The 25,361-nt window shown below is 39.6% G+C and overlaps 1 protein-coding gene across 6 annotated transcripts in view; it reads left to right on the plus strand.

Moving 5' to 3' along the window:
* Positions 1-25,361, plus strand: part of kmt2e (lysine (K)-specific methyltransferase 2E) — a 125,760-nt gene that overhangs the window by 13,661 nt on the left and 86,738 nt on the right. For all 6 annotated transcript variants that reach the window (XM_072562702.1, XM_072562703.1, XM_072562706.1 and 3 more), the window contains exon 2: positions 8,563-8,747. In XM_072562702.1, coding sequence (XP_072418803.1) covers positions 8,656-8,747 — 92 coding nt within the window. In that variant the 5' untranslated portion in view covers positions 8,563-8,655. The remainder of the gene's footprint in view (positions 1-8,562; positions 8,748-25,361) is intronic.

Here is a 25,361-nt window from a genome sequence, read left to right on the forward strand (position 1 = left end):
CTAAATGTTATAGATATAGAGCAGGTCTCATAATTCAAAACTGGGTTTAAATGAATCAGAGCCATCAGTAAAATTTTATTGAAGCACAATCAGTACATCCATAGCTCAGCATGTCTGTTACTCTACAATTACTATCAAACTGGGAAATAAATGTGGTTCAATGAAGCAGCCAAGAGCAACACCCAGATGAGATTGATGGGATAGTGGTCTCTCATCATGATCCAGCTCCAATAAACAATATTATATATGGAACTGCTCATTATATTGATTATTAATCTTTCTCTGAGGAATCTGGAATAAATGGGGAAAGTGGTGATGTCCTGCTAGTGCAGTACAAAGACCTTATGGAGTTAGGATTATGAAGTGTTCTAACAGTAAGTAATGAAACCGGAGGGGAAGAAGAAATAATAAAGTTTATTGGAAATCTAGGTGACTTTTAAGAAAAAAAAACTAATTGCGAATGTTTGCTTATGTATGTATGTATGTATTATGACCAAATGTTTATACTTGACACCAGCTTCCTCCCATATTAGTTCATTTCATCCCACCAAACATACCTTTGCTTTTCTCTTTCAACTTCCCCTAAATTGCATGTGTTATTTGCCTCAGTCAACTCCTACTTGTACGATCTGCATTCTTACATTGAATTAAGAATAAAATTATCGAAATTTTATATACTGCGTTTTAACATCGAAAATATCCGAGGTCTGTCGAAAAGTACACTCAGCCAAAGAAGGACACAGTAGGAGGGGCAAGCAGAAGTTTCAAGAAGGATAGTTTTTGTTAAAAGGAGGAGAGTAACCTTGCAAATGAATTTTAGAATGGTCAGGCGTAGGCTTTTGTTTGAAGGTGTATTGGCACATGGTGCAGAGAGAGATTGGTACCTGCATCAGACTTCAGGATGACTCAAAGTTTTATTGATTATCAAGCTGGAGATATTTACGTGCATGACAGGTGAGTGAGGCCATAGAGATAAATACATCTACATTCCAACCTTTTACTTGGAACTGTTGGGGGATCAGTTAGTGTGTAAGTTGGTAAAGACAGAATTAATAGTGAGTGGAACTTGATATGGAATAAGAAATTGGCAGAAAGGTTTTGGGAAGACTCAGGTTTACAAGGTAGAAACTGACCATACGAATATTTGAATAGTTAGTTCTTCAGTCACCTCAGATTGTAACAATTGCAATGTTACTTTTACATCATTCAAAATTTTAAAATTGCAAATTAGTTAAATCAACCCTAATAAGAATTTACATTTAAGAAAGAACTGTATGATTAAAATTGCAAGTATATTTGTGGTTTGCCGTTGACACCTCTGATATCAGTAGTAAATCATTAGTACAAATACTTGTCAGAGGAGTTTACCTCTGTAACTGGTGTTTGCCATGACAGTAGTCAAACATATGGATAATAAAAGGCTGAGTGAAATAGGATTCCTGACTCTGTGTATTAAGTCAGTCAAATGTTCTGAAACTTCCCTAGTCACTAGATAAAGAATTTGTGTTGAAGTAATTGGTTGGTCTTAAATAGCATTGAAAGCCAGATGCTCTTACCTAGACAATCCCTGTCCTATTTCTGAAGCTCACATGAATTTAAGGCGCAATGACCCAAATGTGCTCAGATTAATACCGAGGGGAAAGCTACACTTTCATTAATGTAAGGCACTGATTAATTTTTTTAAGCTGTTCTCAAACTATCTGTTAAAGCATTGGTTTGTGGAATTATTTAGAATTGAAGCTGACTCCAAAATACAGTCTGTACTCCAATTGACCAAGCTGATCAGCGACCACATGTTCTGTGGAGTATTTGAACTTGCTAGGTTTTTGTAAAGGATTGCATTATAGACCATAAATTATGGATTCTTCTGTCCTTGTACTCACTCTGAAAGATTCCATTTCTGGTTACTTTCAACGAGAATAATCCCTAACCAACTGATGAGTACAGATTTAAGTGCCCGTAAATGGACAAGAGGTAGAGAGCATGATGAACAGCACAACTTAAAATTTGACAAGTGCACTGTTCTCAAACAAATAAGGTGCAGGTGAAGACCTTTCGGCCCTCAAGGCTGCCCTGCCATCTAATAAGACCATGGCTGATCTGGTTGTTACCTAAAATCTACATTCTTATCTAGCTCTGGTAACATTTCAACACCTTGCTTACCAGAAATCTATTCATCCTTGCCTTAAAAATAGACAGACTCTGGTATTCTGCTTCTATCACCTTTTCATGATCCTTAGTGAGGGGAGAAAAAGGTTTCTTAGTCCCTGTTTTAAACTGATAACCTCTCATTTTTAAACAGTGACCCCGAGTTCTTGATTCTCCCATGAAAGGAAACATTCTCTGCAAACATACTGTGCCAAGATCCCCTCAGGATCTTGTATGTTCAGTCAAGTCAACCTGACTGTTCTGAACTTGAGCAGATACAAACCTAACATGTCCAACCTTTCCTCGTAAGGCGAACTGTATGTTGTAGCTATTTGTCTGATAAACCTTCTCTCAACAACAAATCAGCAATCAATTCTGCCCATAGTTTGGACAGACCCATCAAAGTGACTGTGCAAGTTGAAGGTGCTGAAGCTCACTAACATGTATATGCTCCTCTGCAAATCAATCAAGAGATGGATAGATGAACATGTTTATGAATTCATTAATTAATAGCTTTTCTTGCAGTCAGCTATTTTGATATCTGCTTTGGTAGCTCAAGAAGTTTGCAGGAAAGTTGAAATATACTTCGTTGAGATATCCAGACCAGTGTATCAGGTTTACTTGCTGCCAACTGCTTAATTCAAGCACCTGACAGATCTGTTACAAATAATTGCACCAACTGCAAGACTGATTTTCACCTCTAGGTTCTGAGTTACAGGACAGAATCGCCATTTTGCACTGTTAACTTTGTAGCAGAAATATAATAAGAAACCAAGTAGGGTCAAATGGTGTAGAATTGAGGAACCGCAAAGGAGTTATGTACACGTCTCCAAACAGTTTTCAGAAGCCGGGCCACAAGATACAGCAAGAGATAGAAAAGATGTGTAGAAAAGGCAAAGTTACAGTGATCATGGGGAGATTTAATATGCAGTCGAACTGGAAAAATTAGGTTGGTAGTGGATTACAAGCAAAGGAATTTGTAGAATGCCTATGAGATGGCTTTTTGGAGCAGCCTGTCATGGACCGCATTCGGGACCAGACAGGAATGGATTTAGTGTTGTGCAATTTGGCAGACTTCTTAAGGGAGCTTAAGATGAAGGAACCTTTAGGAGGCAGAGATCATAATATGATTGAATTTACTCTGCAATTTGAGAGGGAGAAGAGAGAATCAGATGATGCGACAACAATGGCAGAAGTTTCTGGGAGTAATTCAGGAGACATAGAGATTCATCCTGAGGAAAAAGAAGCATGGTACAGTGAGGATGAGACAGCCATAGCTGACTAGGGAAGTCAGGGATAACATGAAAGCATTTAATGTGGCAAAGGGCAGTTGTAAACTAGAGGATTGGGAAGCTTACAAAGGCTAACAGAGGGCAACTTTAAAAAAAAAAGTAAGGAGGCAGAAGATTATATGAGGGTAAGCTAGCCAGTAACATAAAGGAAAACTCTTAGGTGTTTCTTTAGATATATAAAAGGACTAAAAGAGGCAGAAGTGGACACGGGACTGCTGGAAAATGACAATAGAGAGATAGTAGTGGGGAACAAGAAAATGGTTGAGGGACTGAATAACTATTTTGTCAGTCTTCATAGTGGAAGGCAAGTGTAATATCCCAAAAAATCAAGACAGTGAGGGGATAGAGCTGAGTGTGGTTGCCATTACTAAGGAGAAGTTCTAGAAAAACTGCATGGGCTGCAGGTGGATACATCACCTGGACCAGATGGGCTATTTCTCACAGTTGTAAGGGAGATAGCTGAAGGGATAGTGGAAGTGTTAATGGTGATCTTTCAGCAATGACTTAGAGTCAGGGAGGGTCCCAGAAAACTGCGAACTTGACACCCTTGTTTAAAAAGGAAGTAAGGCAAAAGATGGAAAATTACAGACCAAATAGGCTAACCTTGGTCGTGGGTAAGATACCAGAATCCATTGTGAAAGATGAAATTTCTGAATATTTGAAAAATGAGGGCCCATGGTGTTAGAGGTAAGGCGCTAGCATGAATAAAAGCCTGGCTGTCTGGCAGGAAGCAGAGAATCGGGATTAAAGGGTCTTTCTCAGGATGGCAGTCAGTGACAAGTGGTGTCAATACATGACATGACAGAAATGTAAGGCTCAGTGTTGGGATTGCTTTATATATTAACAATCCAGATGAAGGAACTGAGGGCATTCTGGCGAAGTTTGCAGACAATACAAAGATAAATAGAGGGACAGGAAATTTTAAGGAGGTGGGGAGGCTGTAGACAAATTTGGACAGGTGAGCAGAGTGGGCAAAGAAGTGGCAGATGGAGTATAATGTGGAAAAGTATGAGATCATGCATTTTGGTAGGGAGACTAGAGGCATGGACTATTTTCTAAATGGGGAAAAGATTCAGAAGTCTGAAGTGCAAAGAGACTTGGGAGTTCTCGTCCAGGATTCTGTCAAGGTAAACTTGCGGGTTGAGTCAGTAGTAGGAAGGCAAATGCATTGATGGCATTTATTTTGAGAGGACTTGAATGTAAAAGCAGACATGCATTTCTGAGGCTATATCAGGCTCTGGTCAGACCACATAAGGAGTTTTGTGTGCAGTTTTGGGCCCCATATCTCAGGAAGGATGCTGGAGCATGTTCAGAGGAGTCTTACTAAAGTGGTCCCAGGAATGAAATGTTTAACATATGAGGAATGTTTGAGGACTCTGGGTCTATATTCAATGGAGTTTAGAAGGATGAGGGAGGAATCTAATTGAAACATACCAAATAGTGAATTGCCTGGACAGAGAGGGTGTTGGGATGATGTTTCCATGGGTTGGAAAGACTAGGACCTGAGGGCACTGCCTTAGAGTAAAGGAAAGACCTTTTAGAATGGAGAAAAGGAAAAATGTCTTCAGCCAGAGAGTGGTGAATCTATAGAATTCATTGCCACAGAAAGCTGTGGAGGTGAGGTCATTGTATTTAAGACTGAGATAGATAGGTTCTTAACTGTGATGGGGATCAAGGATTGCAGGGAGAAAGCAGGAGAATTGGGTTGAGAAACTTCTCAGCCTTGATTGAATGGTGGAGCAGACTCGATAGGCTGAATGGCCTACCATCTGCTCCTTGTCTTCTGATCTTATATTTTAGACCTACCTCTTCAATCTCTGAGTTGGAGGATGTTCTTGTGTTGCATGCCTGGGTGCTCTGGACTGGGACTGATAATTAAGTCCAGTCTATAATTTTGAACTGTACAAAAATACATTCATTTAGCTTAGATTCCCTACAGTGTGGAAACAGGCCCTTCGGCCCAACAAGTCCACACCGACCCGCAGAAGAGCAACCCACCCAGATCCATTCTCCTACATTTACCCCTTCACCTAACACTCCGGGCAATTTAACATGGCCTGTTCACCTAACCTGCACATTTTTGGACTGTGGGAGGAAACCAGAGCACCCGGAAGAAAAACCCCACAGACATGGGGTGAATGTGCAAACTCCACCACAGTCAGTCGCCTGAGGCGGGAATTGACCCCGGCTCTCTGGCGTTGTGAGGCAGCAGTGCTAGCCACTATGCCGCCCATTTGGCTTTGGGTAGCAAAGCAATTTGTATTAAATACGTGTTTGAAGCCTTGAAGGTTGCCAAATTTTGCAAAGTTTTCCCTTTGAAAAGCCAGTGGACATTTGGGAGTTGAATGTAATTTTAATTGCTCTTTGAGACTCCTGGGAATTGACAAAGTTAGGATGAGAGACCTCGTGAGATCTATTGTTTTCAGAATGTTCATTGATATTCCCACTATAAAACTTCTGTTTAAAAGAACCTGAGAAAATGATTTCAGACTGGAACACTTGCAGCAATAAACAAAATATTCTGTGATATAATAAGTTCCTGTATCCACCGGTCTCAGTTAGAATTCTCCAATTTATGCCAAATGTGAAATTTATCATCTGGCACTCAGGTACCTATTTTTAATAATGAACTGAAGTACAAAGTCCACTATCCATATGGGGTATTATGGAGAAGATCTCCATAATGCAGTACATCTCTCTCTCTCTCTTTTTTTTTCTCTGTCCTCTCCCTCTCTGTCTGTCTCTTTGTCTCCCCTCCTCTCCCCCACCCCCCACTACCTCTCTCTCTCTCTCTCTCTCTCTCTCTCTCTCTCTCTCTCTCTCTCTCTCTCTCTCCCTCCCCTAATCAGCCCTCTTGTCCCAATCTATCTTTCCTTCCTGTGCTTCCAGCTCCTGACCAAAGCACTCCACCTCTTCTATCCTCCCTCACTCATCCCCTGTGTTCTCTCTCATGTATCCTTCCTTTTACTTCCCCTCTGACTGAGAGAAATATAATACTACTGTTAAGCTCTTTATCCTGAGGTTCATAAGCGCTTGATACAACTGCAAGACACCAACTTCTGTGAACAAGCAACCAAATTTTATTTAACACTGTAAAGTACAAGCTTCAGAGAAACTCTGAACACTCCTTGCCATGTGTGCGAGGTGTGTCCAGGGGTGTCTCTTTTTGAACAAAGGAAACAGTCCTTCCTTCATACAAAATCTTGACATCATACTTAGTAATGCCCAAAAGACAACCCCCAGTCACTCCCTATAGTCACATGCCACTCAAAATACAATGCAGTGACCACCTCACTCCAGAAACAATGTATACAAATCATCCCTTAATGACCAGATCTGGTGTAAATTGTATTTTTTTTAACGACGGAGTTTCGGAATTCCAACTACAATATTCTTATTGATTTCTGGATGAAAATGTAAATCATCGCTGGCAAGGAAATGGCCATGTAAACCTCCCACATTTCCACCTCTAAGACAAAGGATTGTGTTGGCAGCAGTTTCTGCTGGCTGCTCAGGCAAATAATAGAGTTTGGTTCTTTACTTAAAATGAAAGCAAATTACTGCAGCTGCTGGAATCTGACACCAAAAGAGAAAATGCTGGAAAATCTCAGCAGGTCTGGCAGCATCTGTAAGGAGAGAAAAGAGCTGACGTTTCGAGTCTAACTGATCCTTTGTCAAAGCTTAAAAAAAAGGGAGAAATAGGGAGGTATTTATACTGATGAAGGGCTTTTGCCCGAAACGTCGATTTCGCTGCTCGTTGGATGCTGCCTGAACTGCTGTGCTCTTCCAGCACCACTAATCCAGGTATTTATACAGCCTAGTATTTTACAAAGGATCAGTTAGACTCGAAACGTCAGTTCTTTTCTCTCCTTACAGATGCTGCCAGACCTGAGATTTTCCAGCGTTTTCTCTTTTGGTTTTGGTTCTTTATTTGTTTGTTTAAGTATAATGCCCCAGATAAGAAGTACAAATAGTGCATGCTAGATGACCATTTATAATGAACCGTTAATGAATCTATGGTTTTCATAGATGGCATGGTTGATCAAGCCCTGATCCAAAGGATTGGTTTTTAAGTTCAACGTTGAGGAGTCCTGTGTTTCAGCAGTGTTTCTGGTTTATAACCTGGAATGGACACATATAGGATAGTTTTTAATTGCCACATTCTATTTAAAAATACTTTGGGGAAAGATTTTTTTTCCATGTTTCAGAAAATCTGAATGTTGGCGATAGTGATTTCAGATAACAAATTTTGGTGTGCTGCCATTATAAAATATGATTTCTCAAGACAAATACAAATAAGTCAAATACAAAACTTTGGAAAATGGTGTACAATTCTCATAGAACAAAAAAAACTTAGTTCAGATTTTGATGTTCGGAAGCTATCCAGAACTTCTAAGAATCTGTTTTAATTCAAAATATGTTGTTTACTATTAAGTTGAATCCGTATTATGACTTGACTTCATCTTGGTAAAGCAAGGAAATTTGTTGGAAATAATTGTATGTGAGATTGGAACATGTTTCCATTTGAGTACATAAGATCTGCCAATACCTGTACCAATTAGAGTCCACTTGGCAACCAATCAGCATTCTCTTCTCATGCAATTTAAATCTTGGGTTTTCCCATTAAATTGATCTTCTTGAAAGTTGTCCTGATGAGTACGAGATGCGAAACTTCAACAATACTGATGTGAAACAGTTTGCATCTAAGTCAGAGAATTGGGCACATTTTGGAATAGCATGCAAACAACTTTACTCCACTGATACTGGTGTTTTCACTTTTTGCACAGGAAGACGATAATGTGCCCAAGCTGGAGTCGCATTTTATTGCCACAAGTACTTGTTCACTGCAACCCCAATGAACTGTGAAGTCAGACCTATGCTAGTGGTTTTGCAATTATCATTAAATTTAGAAAGATTTTCATGCCATTGGCCTGAGCTGTTGTTAAATAGGTCCCATGAATAAAATGTTGACATGTTTCAATTTTTCAAAAGTATTATGCAATTAACAATGTTTTGTGTTATTAGTGGTGGACTAAGATAATCATTTGTCTTTTGTCCTCTGTGTAGGTTGTAAATAGTACAAATGGTATTGAGTTTAATATACTTTTGTGGTTATTTGCAGGCTTTGTGAATGCACTTAGATGTTTGCAATGAGCACTGTGGCTGGCATGCCCCAGTGTTTTGGATGCCAATGTATAGGACTCCATAGAAGTCGATGTTATCAGCAGCGAACGTCATGAGCATAGTGATCCCAATTGGGTTTGATACAACGGAGACTTCATATTTGGAAATGGCTGCAGGCTCAGAGTAAGCAATTTAATGGTATATACTTTGTATTAAATTTTTAAGAATGCTACTTCTACTATAATGTCCACTTAAAATAGAATTATCAACCTATGATTTCCTTATGATTGACTGGACCGTAGCAATGCATTTAGTTCTGTGCAAAGCTAGTTTACTTTCTTTAGGAAAATGTACATTCTAAAATAAATCTCCAATAAATAGATTTTAATGATTTAATCAACATATATTCTATACCATATATTTTATCTGTTGGTGACTCGTGTCAACTGTTCTCATATTTGTATAGAGGTTAGAAGATTTGGGGGTGAAGTTAACTATAGGCCTGGGGGAAGCATTTCAGCCCCACCTGACTCTTAAGGAGTGTTCAGATATGGACCGACCCAAGATGATAAGTTAATTCTGTCTAATGTAAAGTCCTCATGTGCATAATTTTCTCATGTAATGCCCTCATATACTTCATTTTTACTGGTGATGGCGGGTTAAAATTGAGAATGAGTTTGTCCACTGATATATTGGTCACACAGAGCTCTGATGAATCAAGAAAACTGTCTTAGTAAATACCTGTTAATTGAAATTACTCCCATTTATTTCAGCACTATTATTTGGAGTTTTACCAGGAATATTCTATTCCCTTCAGATTTGAACCATATTTATCAAATCTTCCAAAGCATCATCTCTTCCCACTTGCTATAATTAGCACAGTTGAATCCTGGTTAACAGCAGCAGAATTTGCATAAGTGCAGAATATGTGAACTTGCTGGTGTCACAGTGAATCAGACAAACTGATTAATCACTTTTTACACACATTAGTCAGTGGACACTCTCCTCATAGTGTACATTATATTTTAGATTTCTGGATGATTGTGTGGACTAGTAGTTCTGAATCTTTTTGGTCTGGGTGCTCTCCTACTCCCTAAAGTAGTCGAGTGGTTTGTGTAGACTGAATAAGTTTAAACAGCAAAATCTGAGAGACAATGCCACCTCTAACAACAATAATTTTATATCTTTTGGGATAGTAAATCATCCTAAGTAGAGACAAACAGAACAATGATTTGTTATTTTTATGGACTTCTAAAAAGCATTTGAGAAAATTGTTAATGATTTGTCAGCTAAAGTTGAAACCCGTGGGATTGAATGCCAGTTATTTGGATTTAAAATAGGTAGATTGCAATAAGTTATAAATGGATTTGGGGTCCACATCATTAAAATGTCACAAACAAATTTTGAGAAAATAGAGATGGTATGTTGATTGTTATAATGAGAAGATTAGAACACGCAGGAATGGAAGTCATATTTCATCTAAGCAAAGTCCAAGGTAGACTTCACCTTGAGTGCTGTGAGTTGTTCTGGGTGCCACACCTTAGTAAGGATACAGTCACCTTGGAAGAAGTGCAGTACAGATTTACCAGAAGAATCTCTGGGTTGCAAGGATTAAATTACAAAGACATAATACACAATTTATGATTTATTTTCTGGAATATCAAAGCTTGAGTAATTTGTTCCAAGTTTTCTAGATATATGGCAAACAAGTTGTTAGGTTTCTTTTCTCGAGATTCTTACACACTTGATGCAACTGCAATGTGCCAACTTCTGTGAATTGCCAAAATTTATTAAGCAAATACAAGCTTGGGAGGATCGCTTAACGCTCTCCGCAATGCTTGTGAAGCATGTCAAGAGAAGCTCTCTGAACAAAGGGACCAGTTCTTCCCTTGATACAAAATTTTCACATCACAGTCAGTGATGCCCCCAAGACAACCCAAGCCATTCCCCCACAGTCATATGCCACTCAAGACGCCATGCGGTGACCTGATTAGCTCCAGAAACAATGTAATTTAGATCATGCCCTAATGGCAAGATCTGGTGTAAATTTTTTTTTAACTGCTTGGAGTCGTCAGAATTTTAACTGCAATGTTGTTATCGATTCTGAATAGGAGATTATAATGTAAACTTACTCTGAATAATAGGAGATGATATTGTAAATTTACTCTGAATAGTAGATGATGAAGATGTAAATTTACTTTTAATAAATAACAGAATATAATGTAAATTTTTTACTTTGTACCTGTAAGACAGAAACATACCACACTATCTCCGGGACATCCAATTTTTTTGAAGGTCAGCAGAGCAAATGAACTCCTTAACATTTCAGTTGGACAGAAGCAAAACATTTGTATTGGTTGTGCCACATAGAACTAGAGGTTTTGATCTAAAAATGAGGGTCTAGAGCTTTCAGGAGTGAAATTAAGAAACACTGCTATTTCCCAAGGAAAATCGAAGTTCCAGATCCTCCCTTTGTTCATGTTACTAAATTGTCAATTAGAAGTCTTGATATTTGTATATTGTTGCTATCCAGAGGCGTTTCAGAGGACATGAGACTAAATGAATTAAATGGAATTAGATTGAACAACATCCCATTGAATGGTGCAGCAGTAGTTGAAGGACAATATTCCCTGCTGTATTGTTATGTTTCCTTGAGGAAATTCCAATGAACAGACTAGTTTGATATAATTGCATTCGCTCAGAAATGGTATTGGAAGTTAATCTCACATACTTATTCAATCAAAGGGAATCCAATAATGTATTATTTTTAAGGTAAATATTTAGTTATTTTAGTGTCCTGTTTACGCAATTGTGAATACCATTGTGCAGGAGAACTACACAATGATTGCTTTTTGAAGATTTTATGGCAGAAGAATTTCTGTTTTTTTGTTTAACCTCTTAAAATATTTCCTCAATTTGGTGCAGTATTTGAAATTAAAGTGTAGTATATGTTAAATGTAGAGTCAGGTTAAATTCTGTTTGCTGTCGAGTCAGTTCCACCTTTGGAGATTCATGCTGCTTTCATGGTTAGCGTCAGTATCATGTGACAGGAGGGCAAGTGTTTCAAACATGTACATGCTGGCAACACAGGGAATAAAGGATCAATATTATTATTACTTGTTTTCATTCCAATCATTTCGTAGGTCATTGATCAAAAACAAATTTATAATTATATCATTCCAATCAACATTATTTCAGTTTTTATTGCATAAAACTGCAATGTTTCTTTCATGACTTGGTGTTCGTGTGGACAGTCTTGCTTGGTTGTTCCACAATTGACTGAACTTATTGGAAATGTTATCATTTGGTTTACAAATTTCATAAATTGTATATGTCTCTTCAATATTTGTTTGAATGGTATGATAATCCAAATAAGAAGCAATTTCCTCTGCCTTTGGATGTGTCAAATTGTAAAGCTGTTCTTTCCAAATGTGTATAATGCTAATACAACTTGTACATGCAGGGAATTTCCTGTTGTTCTAAAGTGGCTTTACTACAAATGATTGACCTTGAGGTTGAAAATAAATGTGTTGATATTCACTAAAATATCAATATTTTGTTCCTCAAATATAATATTGTGGAAGCTGTTTATCTTTATTTATCAAAATACTGTATATCAGAATTTTGAGCACTGTTAAACTTAGATAGCTTTTTTGTAAGGGCTAAATGCCATTTTCCCAGGTCTCTCCACATAAGAAGTCTATCATTCCTTATTCTAGTCAATGCTCTGTTACTTCCACTGTTCCCACAGCAAGCTTTTACATCTCCCATCTGAACCAAAAAGTTTTACTACTTGGAAAACTACTAGCCTTTTAAGTACATCCTTATTTTCCTTTAACCAGTTGCTCCAGTTTGCCTTTGCAATATGTTCTTGAGGACCTCAGTACCTCAGCAGTATTCCCTTGGCTCCTTAATCTCCATCACCCTTTTATTTGACTGCCCTTTCACCAAGAATTTAGCATCCCATTTTAGATCACTTGCTAATGATTTTTTTTACTCTTTTCTTAACACTTTTCTCAGATCTCCTTTGCACTTCCTGCAATCTACTAAATTGCAGTATTATGAACCTGATTTTTTTCATTGATCTTGCCTTTCTCATAAGCCCTACTTCTCTGTGTCATTTAAACCACTGTCTTCAGTCATCCAGGAATCTATAATCTTGGCAGTCCTTCCTTTTACTTGGAAGGAAATGTTGATAAAAGTTCATTTGATATGGGTGAAATTAAAGCTGGAATTACTCTGATATTTTACCCACTGAGACATAAGAGATAACCCTTAGCTCACATTAAGGTTCTTTTCTCTTGGTTTCCTGATAACACTATAAACATTATAAATGACCTTTCATCTTTTTTGATTTTCCCATGCTCTCCCAGGCTTAGAGACTGCAATATTTACTGTGTGACCCCAGATGATTTTTTTAATGGAGTAGAAGGGGGTAAATATTTGGTTTGGGAACTGAACTTCCACAAATACTGTAGAACTGTAATTTGGTTTTAAATGGGTTCCCCGTCAGAAGCCACAGATTTATCATTTTGGCTCCATTTTTGGTTGGGGAGTACTCCAAAAGAAGGTGCAGTACAGGAATAGGTAAGTTTCCTCTCCTTGTGATGGAAAATGTTAGTGGAGGGTGGAATGGGTTAGGTGTGATAGGTAAAGTATGTTAAACAGGATCAGGGAGCGATTGTGAGCAGAGGTGGGGATTTGGAGAGTGCTCAATGTCTAGCAGTGGAAACAGGTTTTGTTATGAATCCCGGGCGGAAACTTTCCTATTTTCCCTAACATAGAAACAGTGCTTTAAAGTTATTTGCTCCTTTTTGCAGTTGTCCTTTTCTTTTGACGACTGAGTTTCCCATTGCTTGAAAAACAAGGCCAACCTGTGTTTAAGAGGACAAAAAAGATATTAGAGGCACAAAACTCCTTTAAATATTTTAATGAGGCTACCTATCTCCTGGGAGAGGGTTGGCAGCCATCATCCACATGTCACCTCCATTACAACTTGAAGTAGTTGGGTTGAATTCCCAGTTAAGGTTTCTAAACATTGTGTGCTCCTATCTGACCCAAACCCACCTGTTCTTAAATTATGTCCAATTGTCAAAACAGTATTTCTGATATTTAAGATGGTAGAGGACTTTCAGTGACATTATTCTGTATTACTCCTGATAACTTTAGCCGTGATTCCTTCATGTTGAAGTCTAAAATTGCAATTGTAATGTAGTTTATGTTAGATATACAACAAATCCTGTTGTTGAGAGCTGAGTGATAGTGTAAAAATAGGTTCAGATGGGCGTAGCATTTTGAGTTTTAAAAAAAGTTGCTTTATCTTTTACTCATCCTTTACGTACCATAGTAAATTTTAAAATGCGATAACATTTAAAATAAGGAATGAATGCTTGATTTTATTTGGAGTGAAAATATTGTTAAATAGGGCATGTTTAGCTTTGTTATATTTTAAGTTCTCCTTTCCTTGTAATATTGCAATTCAGATGCTTCAGTGGGCTATTTTCCGGACACAGTATTTTCAAGTTCAGAGCTAGTAATGTGATCTTGAAATTGAATATGCTTTATTGTAATATTATAATTTCTGATTTGATTTATTTATTGTTATGCCACAGCATGGGAAAACCAAAAAAAAATTTATTGTGAAGTGTTGTATAATGTCGTCACCTGTCTGCCATCTTAAATGCAGAAAAATAAACCTAAATATAGGATATCAAGGCAGAAAAATAAGGAAAAAGTGTTTAACTTAATTGTCCTCCTCATTAAGTGCTCCACCACAGGCCACGGGTCTGGTGGTCAGACGTGAGTCCCTTTGGCACTGGAATGAAAGTCACTATTAATGAGAGAACTAATTTTATAGTAATTTTGCTGTACCCTTCACAAATAAAGATTTTATTCATAGAGTCATAGAGGTGTACAGCATAGGAACAGACCCGTCAGTCCACTTGTCTATGCGACCAGATATCCTAAATCAATCTAGTCCCATTTGCCAGCATTTGGTCAATATCCCTCTCGACCTTTCTTAGTTATATACCCATCTAGATGCCGTTTAAATGTTGTAAGCCTCCACCAGTTCCTCTGGCAGGTTATTCCAAACATGCACCATGCTTCTGCATGAAAAAAATGCCCAACAGGTCCCTTCAGTCGTTTCACTTTCTCCTTAAACCTATGCCCTCTTGTTTTGGACACTTGTTTGAAGCCTGGAGAGCAAAAATGTGTGATCACTGTTATTTTAGTGTGTGCTTGAGCAGTGCTACTGCTGTTGTCTTCTCAGTAGATACTTAAGAGATTCCCTCATCCATTCTGAGTTCTGTTTGCATGTCTGCTTGCATTGAATTTGTGACAGTCTTTTGGGTAAGTTAAAGAAGTCATTGTAGCATGTGACACACCAGCATAAAAAAGTGGTGTTGACTGTTAGAGGCCATCCACCAGGTGGATCGGGCCTTTTGATCTGATGTTGGTTCTTTCTTGTAAATAATCGTAAAGTTTGCTGCTCTATAGAACACCAGTTCAAAGGCATGTTTGAGGTAGGAGAGCTGCTGTTTCCTTAAAAATTCACATTTTATAGTAATGTTTCAGAAATAACATTTTCCGCGTGCCATTGAATGTTCCTTGTTAAACGTTGCTGCAGTTAATTGAACTTTTGGTACTTTGAATTTTTGATCTCTCGATTAAATATGGTGCTAAGGAGTAGTTTGAAAATTATGTTAAGTGGCTAAGATTTTGTTTTAACTTTACAAAAATTAAGTGACCCAATGATCGCTATTTGAGCCAACCACTTCCACCCTGGTTTAAGAACATGCAAGCAATGAACAAAAATAGGCCTCTTAGCCATTTGAGCTTGCTCCAGCATTCAGTGATAATGGTGGATTTGTCTTTAACCTCAACTCTACATTCCTGCATATCTGTGGTAACCTTTCATCCCATTATTGTTCAAGAATTTTATCCAACTTAGCTATAAAGATATTTAAAGATTCTGCATCCATTGCCTTTTGAGGAAGGGACTCCGACAAATAAGCAGTCAGCATTAATCATGTGACATTGAGCTTTGTTTGTAGTTCATTTATTAAGTCTCCACAATCACCAACGATTTGTTACTTGATGAAATCGACTCATTTTAAAAGCTTTTGCGAACTCCAAACTGCAAGGCTACTAAATCTGCATCCTTGGTGCACTTCTACACTGGTAAAGCAGGGCATTATATATTAAGACAGGAGAAGAGGCAAAACTGTTTCACCTTTGCTGTTTCAAATTTTCCTGCCAAAAGACATCAAAAGTAAGATTAGAATCATGCAGGCTCTGGAGTATGGTGGAGTTTGCTCATTCTCCCCATGTCTGTGTGGGTTTCCTCAGGCTGCTCCAGTTTTCTCCTAAGTCCAAAGATGTGCAGTATAGCTGAGTTGACCATGCTAAATTGCCCATAGTGTTCAGGGATGTGTAGGTTAGGTGCATTAGTCAGGGGTGAATGTAGAGTAATGGGGTAGGGGGAATGAGTCTAGGTGGGTTACTTTTTGGAGGGTCGGTGTGGACTTGTTGGGCCAAATGGCCTCTTTACACACTGTTGGGATTCTATGATTTTGATCCTCATTCTTTTTGTCTATTTGACAAGTTTGCAATTGGCACTTTAAGGCATATAGAGTTTTAAAAGTATTGGGGCCAGACAGCAAAAATACTTGGCAGGAATGGAGGCTTGACCAAAAGGTGGTATGTTCCATAAGAAAAACATTTTTTAAAAACAAAAGGAATAGGTCATCTGGCCTTTTGGCCTGTTCTGCCATAGAGTCATAGAGATGTACAACTTGGAGATGTACAACCTTTGGTCCAACTCGTCCAAGCCGACCAGATATCCCAATCCAGTCTCGTCTCACCTACCAGCACCTGGCCTGTATCCCTCCAAACCCTTCCTCTATTCATATACCCATCCAGATGCCTTTTAAATGTTGCAGTTGTACTAGCCTCCACCAGTTCCTTTGGCAGCTCATTCCATTCACGTACCACCCTCTGAGTGAATAAGCTGCTCCATAGGTCTCTTTTAAATCTTTCTCCTCTCACCCTAAACCTATGCCCTGTAGCTCTGGACTTCCCCCACCCCAGGAGAAAGACTTTGTCTATTCATCCTATCCATGCCCCTTGTGATTTTATAAACCTCTGAGGTCACCCCTCCGTCTCCGACACTCCAGGGAAAACAGCCCTAGCCTATTCAACATCTCCCTCCAGCTCAAATCCTCCAACCCTGGCAACATCCTTGTAAATCTTTTCTGAACCCTTTCAAGTTTCGCAACATCTTTCCTATAGGAAGGAGACCAGAATTGCACGCAATATTCCAACAGTGGCCTAATCAATGTCCTGTACAGCCGCAACCTGACCTCCCAATTCCTGTACTCCATACTCTGACCAATAAAGGAGAGCATGCCAAACGTCGCCTTCACTGTCCTATCGACCATTTCTAAATGGTGAGAAACTTAATAAAGCCAAAGCACAAAGGGATCTGGGAGTGCTAGTCGAGGATTCTCTAAAGGTAAACATGCAGGTTGAGTCTGTGATTAAGAAAGCGAATGCAATGTTGTCTCTTATCTCAAGAGGGTTGGAATATAAAAGCAGAGATGTACTACTAAGACTTTATAAAGCTCTGGTTAGGCCCCATTTGGAGTACTGTGTCCAGTTTTGGTCCCCACACCTCAGGAAGGACATACTGGCACTGGAACGTGTCCAGCGGAGATTCACACGGATGATCCCTGGAATGACAGGTCTAGCATATGAGGAACGGCTGAGGATACTGGGATTGTATTCGTTGGAGTTTAGAAGATTAAGGGGAGATCTAATAGAGACGTACAAAATAATACATGGCTTTGAAAAGGTGGATGCTAGAAAATTGTTTCTGTTAGGCGAGGAGACTAGGACCCGTGGACACAGCCTTAGAATTAGAGGGGGTCATTTCAGAACGGAAATGCGGAGACATTTCTTCAGCCAGAGAGTGGTGGGCCTGTGGAATTCATTGCCACGGAGTGCAGTGGAAGCCGGGACGCTAAATGTCTTCAAGGCCGAGATTGATAGGTTCTTGTTGTCTAGAGGAATTAAGGGCTACGGGGAGAACGCTGGCAAGTGGAGCTGAAATGCGCATCAGCCATGATTGAATGGCGGAGTGGACTCGATGGGCCGAATGGCCTTACTTCCACTCCTATGTCTTATGGTCTTATGGACCTGTGACTCCACTTTCGAGGAGCGATGAACCTGGTGCCATTTAATATGATTGTGGCTGATCTTTTTGTAGACTCAGCTCCACTTACCCGCCAGCTTATCAATCATCACCCTAATTCATTCATTGTTCAAGAATCTATCTATCTTTGTCTTAAAAACATTCAATTACGTAGCCTCATCTGCTTCTTTGAGCAGGAAATTCCACAGATTCACAGCCCTTTTGAGTGAATAAGTTCTTCCCCAACTTCGTCCTAGACCTGCTACTCCTTATTTTGAGGCTATGTCCCCCAGCATCGGTTTCACCCAGCAGTAGAAACACCCGCCCTGTTTATCTTTTCTGTTCCCTTCATAATTTTGTTTGTCTCAGATCTTACCCGCTCCCCCCCCCCCTGCCCCCCCCCCCCCCCCCCCCCCCCCCGACACACACACACACACCATCCTCATAAACCAACCCTCTCAACTCTAGAATAAACCCAGAGAACCTCATGTGCACCCCTTCCTGTGACAGTAGATCCTTCACCAAGGAGACCAAAACTATGCACAACACTCCAGGTGTGGCCTCATCAGCACTCTAAACAGCTACAGCATGACCTGTGTATTTTTAAACTCCATCCCTCTTGCAAAGAAGGACAATATTCCATTTGCTGCATTAATTACTGTTGCACCTGCAAACCAATGTTTTGTGATTCCTGCATAAGAACATGATTCAATTTTTCACCATTTAAATAATTGTCCATTTTGCTGTTATTCCTCCCAAAATGAATGACCTGACATTTGCCAGCATAATTCTCCATCTGCCAGACCATTGTCCACTCACTTAACTTTGCAGACTTTGCGTTCTCTGCAGACTTTGTGTTCTCTGCACACTTTGCTCCATCACGCATCTTAGTGTCATCTGCAAACTTTGACAAATTCCACTTGGTCCCCAACTGTCAATCATGTATGTAAATTGTAAACCATTGCTGTTCCAACACTAATGCCTGAGGCATGCCACCATCCACTGATTGGCAATCAGAAAAATACCCATTTATCCCCACTCTTTGCTTTCTGTTAGTTAACCAGTCTTCTGTCCATTAATACATTTACCCATAACACCATGTACCTTTATCTTATGGAACAGCTTTTTGTATGGCATCGTGTTGAATGCCTTCTGGATATCCAGATACAGCACATCCACCAGTTCTCCATTGTCCACCATGCTCGTATTGTCCTTAAAAATTCCAGTAAATCAGTTAAACATGACCTCTCTTTCATGAACCCATACTGTGACTGCCCGATGGGATAGTTTATTGCCAGATGTCTCACTATTTCTTCCTTGATTATAGATTCAAGCATTTCCCCCACTATGAGAAATGTATTAATGGGCCCACTGCCTCTGGACCCATAGTTACCCACTTTTTGTCTGCCTCCTTTTTGAAACAGTGATGTAACATTTGCTGTTTTCCAATCTGTTGGAACCGCCCCAGAGTCCAGTGAAGTGTTTGGTAAATTACCATAAGTGCATTTGCTATTTCACCGTCGTTTCTTTTATTGCCCTGAAATGCATTCCGTCAGAGACTTGTCTACTTTTAGCTTACCCACTACTACCTCTTTAGTGATAATGATCGTTTGTAGGTCCTCGATTGTCATAGCCTCCTTGTCATCAATTTTTGGCATGCTGTTTGTGTCTTCCACTGTGAAGATCGACACACAATACCTGTTAAACACTGCGGCCACTTCTTCATTTCCCATTATTGAATCCCCCTTCTCATCTTGTAAAGGTCCAATGTTTACCTTAGCCACTTTTTTTTTGTATTATGTGCTTACAAAAACCTTTGCTATCTGTTTTTATATTCTGAGCTAGTTTACTCTCAAATCCATTTTAACTTTCTTTATAGCTTTTTTCATGATTTTCTGTCAACCTTTAAAGATTTCCCAACCCCCTAATTTCCCACTAATCTTTGCCATTTTGTACGCCTGAGCTTTCAATTTGATAACCTTTATTTCCTTTGTATCCATGGCTGATTATCCCTTTGCTACAGTCCTTCCTTTTCACTGGTATATACTTTTGTTGAGCACTGTGAAAAATTGCTTTGAAAGTCCTCTATTCTTCAATTGTCCCACAATATAGTCTTTGCTTCCAATGTATCTTAGCCAATTCCCCTCTCATTCCATTGCAGTCTCCTTTGTTTAAGCACAAGGCACTGATATTGGATTTTGTCTTCTCACCAGGTTAGCAGGTTTTGGATTTTACGTTCTAAACATGTTGCAGGTTTTGGGGTTGTCTTTGAAGAATGTTGTGGACGAGCCGGTGTTGGACTCGGGTGAACAAAGTTAGAAATCTCAACACCAAGTTTTTGTCCAACAGGTTTATTTGGAAGCACTAACTTTTGGAGTGCTGCTCCTTCATCAGGTGATTGTAGAGTATAAGATCATGAGATGCAGAATTATAGCAAACGATTACAGTGTCATAGAATGTTATATTAAACCTGGATTGTTAAGACTTTCATCTTTTAGAATGCAGGTTTCGGTTCATTCATAAGTAAATCCCAGAACTATTTTTAAGTCATTTTCTCGAAATAACTTAAGGCTTTATCACACAAGGTGACATTTCAGCTCAGACAATGCATTAAAGGTGTGAGGTCTGGTCTGTATCCCAGTCTTGAGTCAGACTGGTTCTGTTTCCAAAGTGGAATTTACCAAATAATGCATGTATTGACTGCCTGCAGATTGTTCATTTTTTTGAGCAAAATGAAATGTATCTGCAAATATAATTTTGCAAATACTCACTCTATGGACTTGTATGTGTGCGTGCGTGCATGAGAGACAGAGCGTGAGTGTTCGTGTGAGTGAATATGTTGGCATGTGTGAAAGCTTGGTAAGTGTGTGTGTGAGTGAGTGAGAAAATGTATAGTGTAGTGGGGTCACCTGTATTGCGACATAAATCCAAGATCCCAATCGAGGCCTTCCTCATGATTACCAAACATGGCTATCAGCCTCTGCCTCGCCACTTTGCGTTGTTGCCTATCCCGAAGTCCGTCTTGGAGGATGGTCACCTGAAGATCTGAGGCTGAATGTTCCTGACCGCTGAAGTGCTCCCTGACTGGGAGGGAGGAGCCCTGTCTGTTGGTTGTTATGTGGTGGTCATTCATCCATTGTTGTGGTGTCGTCTTGGTCTCACCAATGTGTCATACATCAGGGCATCCATGAGACTAAGCAGATGCTACAATAGTGGATGAATGGACACCACGCAACAACTGACAGACAGGGGTGTTCCCTGCCATCAGGGGCCTTCGACCTTGGATCTTTGAGTGACTGTCCTCCAAGACAGAGAGGCTGCAACAACACAAAGTGACCTAGTAGAGGCTGATAGCCAAGTTCAGTACCCATGAGGATGGCCTCAATTGAGATCTTGGGTTCATGTCATAAAGATGTACAACATGGAAACAGACCCTTCGGTCCAACCCGTCCATGCCGACCAGATATCCCAACCCAATCTAGTCCCACCTGCCAGCACCCAGCCCATATCCCTCTAAACCCGTCCTATTCATTTACCCATCCAGATGCCTCTTAAATGTTGCAATTGTACCAGCCTCCACCACGTCCTCTGGCAGCTCATTCCATACACGTACCACCCTCTGCGTGAAAACGTTGCCCCTTAGGTCTCTTTTATATCTTTCCCCTCTCACCCTAAACCTATGCCCTCTAGTTCTGGACTCCCCGATCCCAGGGAAAAGACTTTGCCTATTTATCCTATCCATGCCCCTCATAATTTTGTAAACCTCTCTAAGGTCACCCCTCAGCCTCTGACACCCCAGGGAAAACAGCCCCAGCCTGTTCAGCCTCTCCCTGTAGCTCAGATCCTCCAACCCTGGCAACATCCTTGTAAATCTTTTCTGAACCCTTTCAAGTTTCACAATATCTTTCCAATAGGAAGGAGACCAGAATTGCACACAGTATTCCAACAGTGGCCTAACCAATGTCCTGTACAGCTGCAACATGACCTCCCAACTCCTGTACTCAATACTCTGACCAATAAAGGAAAGCATCCCAAACACCTTCTTCACTATCCCTACTACCTGCAACCCCATTTTCAAAGAGCTATGAACCTGCACTCCAAGGTCCTTTTGCTCAGCAGCACCTCCTCGGACCTTACCATTAAGTGTATAAGTCATGCTAAGATTTGCTTTCCCAAAATGCAGCACCTCGCACTTATCTGAATTAAACTCCATCTGCCACTTCTCAGCCCATTGGCCTATCTGGTCCAGATCCTGTTGTAATCTGAGGTAACCCTTTTCGCTGTCCACTACACCTCCAATTTTGGTGTCATCTGCAAACTTACTAACTGTACCTCTTATGCTCACATCCAAATCATTTATGTAAATGACAAAAAGTAGAGGACTCCACAACGATTCTTGTGGCACTTCACTGGTCACAGGCCTCCAGTCTGAAAAACAACCCTCCACCACCACCCTCTGTCTTCTACCTTTGAGCCAGTTCTGTATCCAAATGGCTAGTTCTCCCTATATTCCGTGAGATCTAACCTTGCTAATCAGTCTCCCATGGGGAACCTTGTCGAACGCCTTACTGAAGTCTATATAGATCGCATCTTCTGCTCTGCCCTCATCAATCTTCTGTTACTTCATCGAAAAACTCAATCAAGTTTGTGAGACATGATTTCCCACGCACAAAGCCATGTTGACTATCCCTAATGAGTCCTTGTATTCCAAATATATTTTCATCCTGTCCCTCAGGATTCCCTCCAACAACTTGCCCACCACCAAGGTCAGGCTCACTGGTCTAGAGTTCCCTGGCTTGTCCTCACCACCCTTCTTAAACAGTGGCACCACGTTTGCCAACCTCCAGTCTTCTGGCACTTTACCTGTGACTATCGCTGATACAAATATCTCAGCAAGAGGCCCAGCAATCACTTCTCTAGCTTCCTACAGAGTTCTCGGGTACACCTGATCAGGTCCTGGGGATTCATCCACCTTTAACCGCTTCAAGACATCCAGCACTTCCTCCTTTGTAATCTGGACATTTTGCAAGATGTCACCATCTATTTCCCTACAGTCGATATCTTCCATATCCTTTTCCACATGAAATACTGATGCAAAATAATCATTTAGTATCTCCCCCATTTTCTGTGGCTCCACACAAAGGCTGCCTTGCTGATCTTTGAGGGGGCCTATTCTCTCCCTAGTTACCCTTTTGTCCTTAATATATTTGTAAAAACCCCTTTGGATTCTCTGTAATTCTATTTGCCAAAGCTATCTCAGGTCTCACTACAGGTGACCCCATGACACACAAGCGTGCACACACAGTCTCACAGTCACACAGACCCTCTTTCTCATAGACATAGACCCCCCCCTCCGCACACACACACTATATATATATATATATGCGCATACCTTCCCACTGGCTTATACTCCATCACCTCCACACATGCTTTACAAGCTTTCACACAGGTAACCACACTCTCCCACCTACACTCCCAACACTCGCACGCTCTCTCTCTTTCTCCTTCCTCCCCCCCCCTCCCCCCCCATGTGCTCTCAGTCTTTTTTTCTCACTCTCTCAGGCTCTCCCTCGCGCTCTCTCCTGCCCACTCACGTCCCCTCATACACACGCATTCTTTCACAGACTTCTACCCCTTTACACTCTCACATACACAAACAGACACTCATAGCCCCCCAAGACACACGCGCGCACACAAGTTGGTGGAGTGAATCTGTACTTGCAGAATTACATTTTATTTTGCTCGAAAACTGCTTGAATCCATGTAAGATTCTGTAAATTCCTTTCTTTAGAAATAGAATCTGTCTGAACATTGGGGCACAGACAGACTCTTACAGGGCATCTCAAACCTCCAATGCATTATCTAAGCTGACATGGCACCTAATGTTCAAGTTCACTTGAGAATGTAACTTTAAGAAAGTTCTGGAATTTACATATGAAAGAAATGAAACCAGCATGCCCATTCTAAAAGATGAGATTTAAGTAACAATCCAGGTCTCATTCAATATATAATTTCAGTTCCATCACACAGTAAACCTTTGCTATAAATTCTGTGTCCTTCGATCTTATACTCAACAACTACCTGATGAAGGAGCAGCGCTTCAAAAGGTTGTGCTTCCTAATAAGCCTGTTGCACGATAACCTGGTGTGTTAGTTAACTTTTAAGTTTGCAGGTTAGTGTAATGTATATCAGACCACCATCTTGTGGCAGTAGGTCAGTATTACAGTTTTGTGTAACAACACTTTCTTGTGGCTGGAGTTATAACTTTAGAATTGTGGAAATTCAACAGTCATAATATAGGCAGAAAGGGTAAAATGAACAGGAAATGTATTCCATAAGTAAGACAATTAATATTGAAATAGAAATCAAGAAATCATAGTGAGATGTGAAGACTTTAAGGGCTGTCAGAATAACTATTTTGAAAATGAAATGTTTATTTAATTTTTTAAATCCATTAATCTTTATTTTTAATTATGTATTTAATTTATACAATTATTGCATCAACCTCTTTCAAGTCTGTTTTATGCATTTTTTCATGTTGAGATAGAATCTTTTAAAATTCTTGAAATGTTACTACAAAGGTGTTAGTAAATGAGGAAAGGATTGAAAAAAGGTTTGCACTTTAACAATGTAATAATGAATAACTGGCCCCACCAAATTGAAATTATCCTTGATTCAGATATGATCTGAACCACTCAATAAAAAGAGAACCTGACCTCTGCTTGTTATTAGTTGTATCACAAATCAGCATTTGTGATTTAAAATAAAATTTGACGTTTTATTTTTAAAAACTAATCTTTAATATTTGCATTCAGAAGCTGTGTAACACCAAATGATCAAGCTATCTTTGATTGACTGTACTGAAACAGTCCTGAAGCTACAACAAAAACTCCTCCGTTTCAATTTTTTGCAGCTGTCAATGTTGCAGCATGTATTTCCTTTCTTACATCCTCTTCTCATTATTACAAACAGGAATTGGTGCTGTGCATCAGAATGATTCATTTTGAATTGTTTAATAATTGTATGTTTATTCAATGGCACCACAAGGAGAAGTCTTCTGAGTTCTGCATATTAAATCTTTGGACTTCTGGTTGGCAAAAACTTAGTTTCACCTCAGGATTGCTACGCAAATTACATACTAATTTTTTTCCCAGGAAGTTTGAAAAACAAACCTGATGATCACAGAATAATGACAAATAATTAACAGTCATAAAATATTTATTCTGCATAAGGGGACATTCTGACATTAACTTGCAAATGTTTATACAAAGGACTTGCGGCTCAAACTGTCCTGCCATCTCACTGTGGATAAAGTAACCATTCGTCTGTCTTTTGTTTCTGGGCATAGGTTTTTAATTTTCAGTAGAGCTGTTTGTTTTTGAAATGTTGGCAAGTAGAGTGCAGGTAGACTGTAGAGCAGATGGCCAGTATAAATGTTGTTAGTTTTCTCTGCTGTCAGGCAGGCAGAAACAAGCAATGCATTTTTGACATGGGCAAGTTAGGAGAGTTGCATAACCAACATATTATCTTCATGATAAAATTTCATATAAATGTTGAAAAAATTAATTGTGAAAATAACTTGTTATTTTCTATAACATTATCTA

Source organism: Chiloscyllium punctatum, chromosome 44 (genome assembly GCF_047496795.1).
Source record: "Chiloscyllium punctatum isolate Juve2018m chromosome 44, sChiPun1.3, whole genome shotgun sequence".
NCBI lineage: Eukaryota > Metazoa > Chordata > Chondrichthyes > Orectolobiformes > Hemiscylliidae > Chiloscyllium > Chiloscyllium punctatum.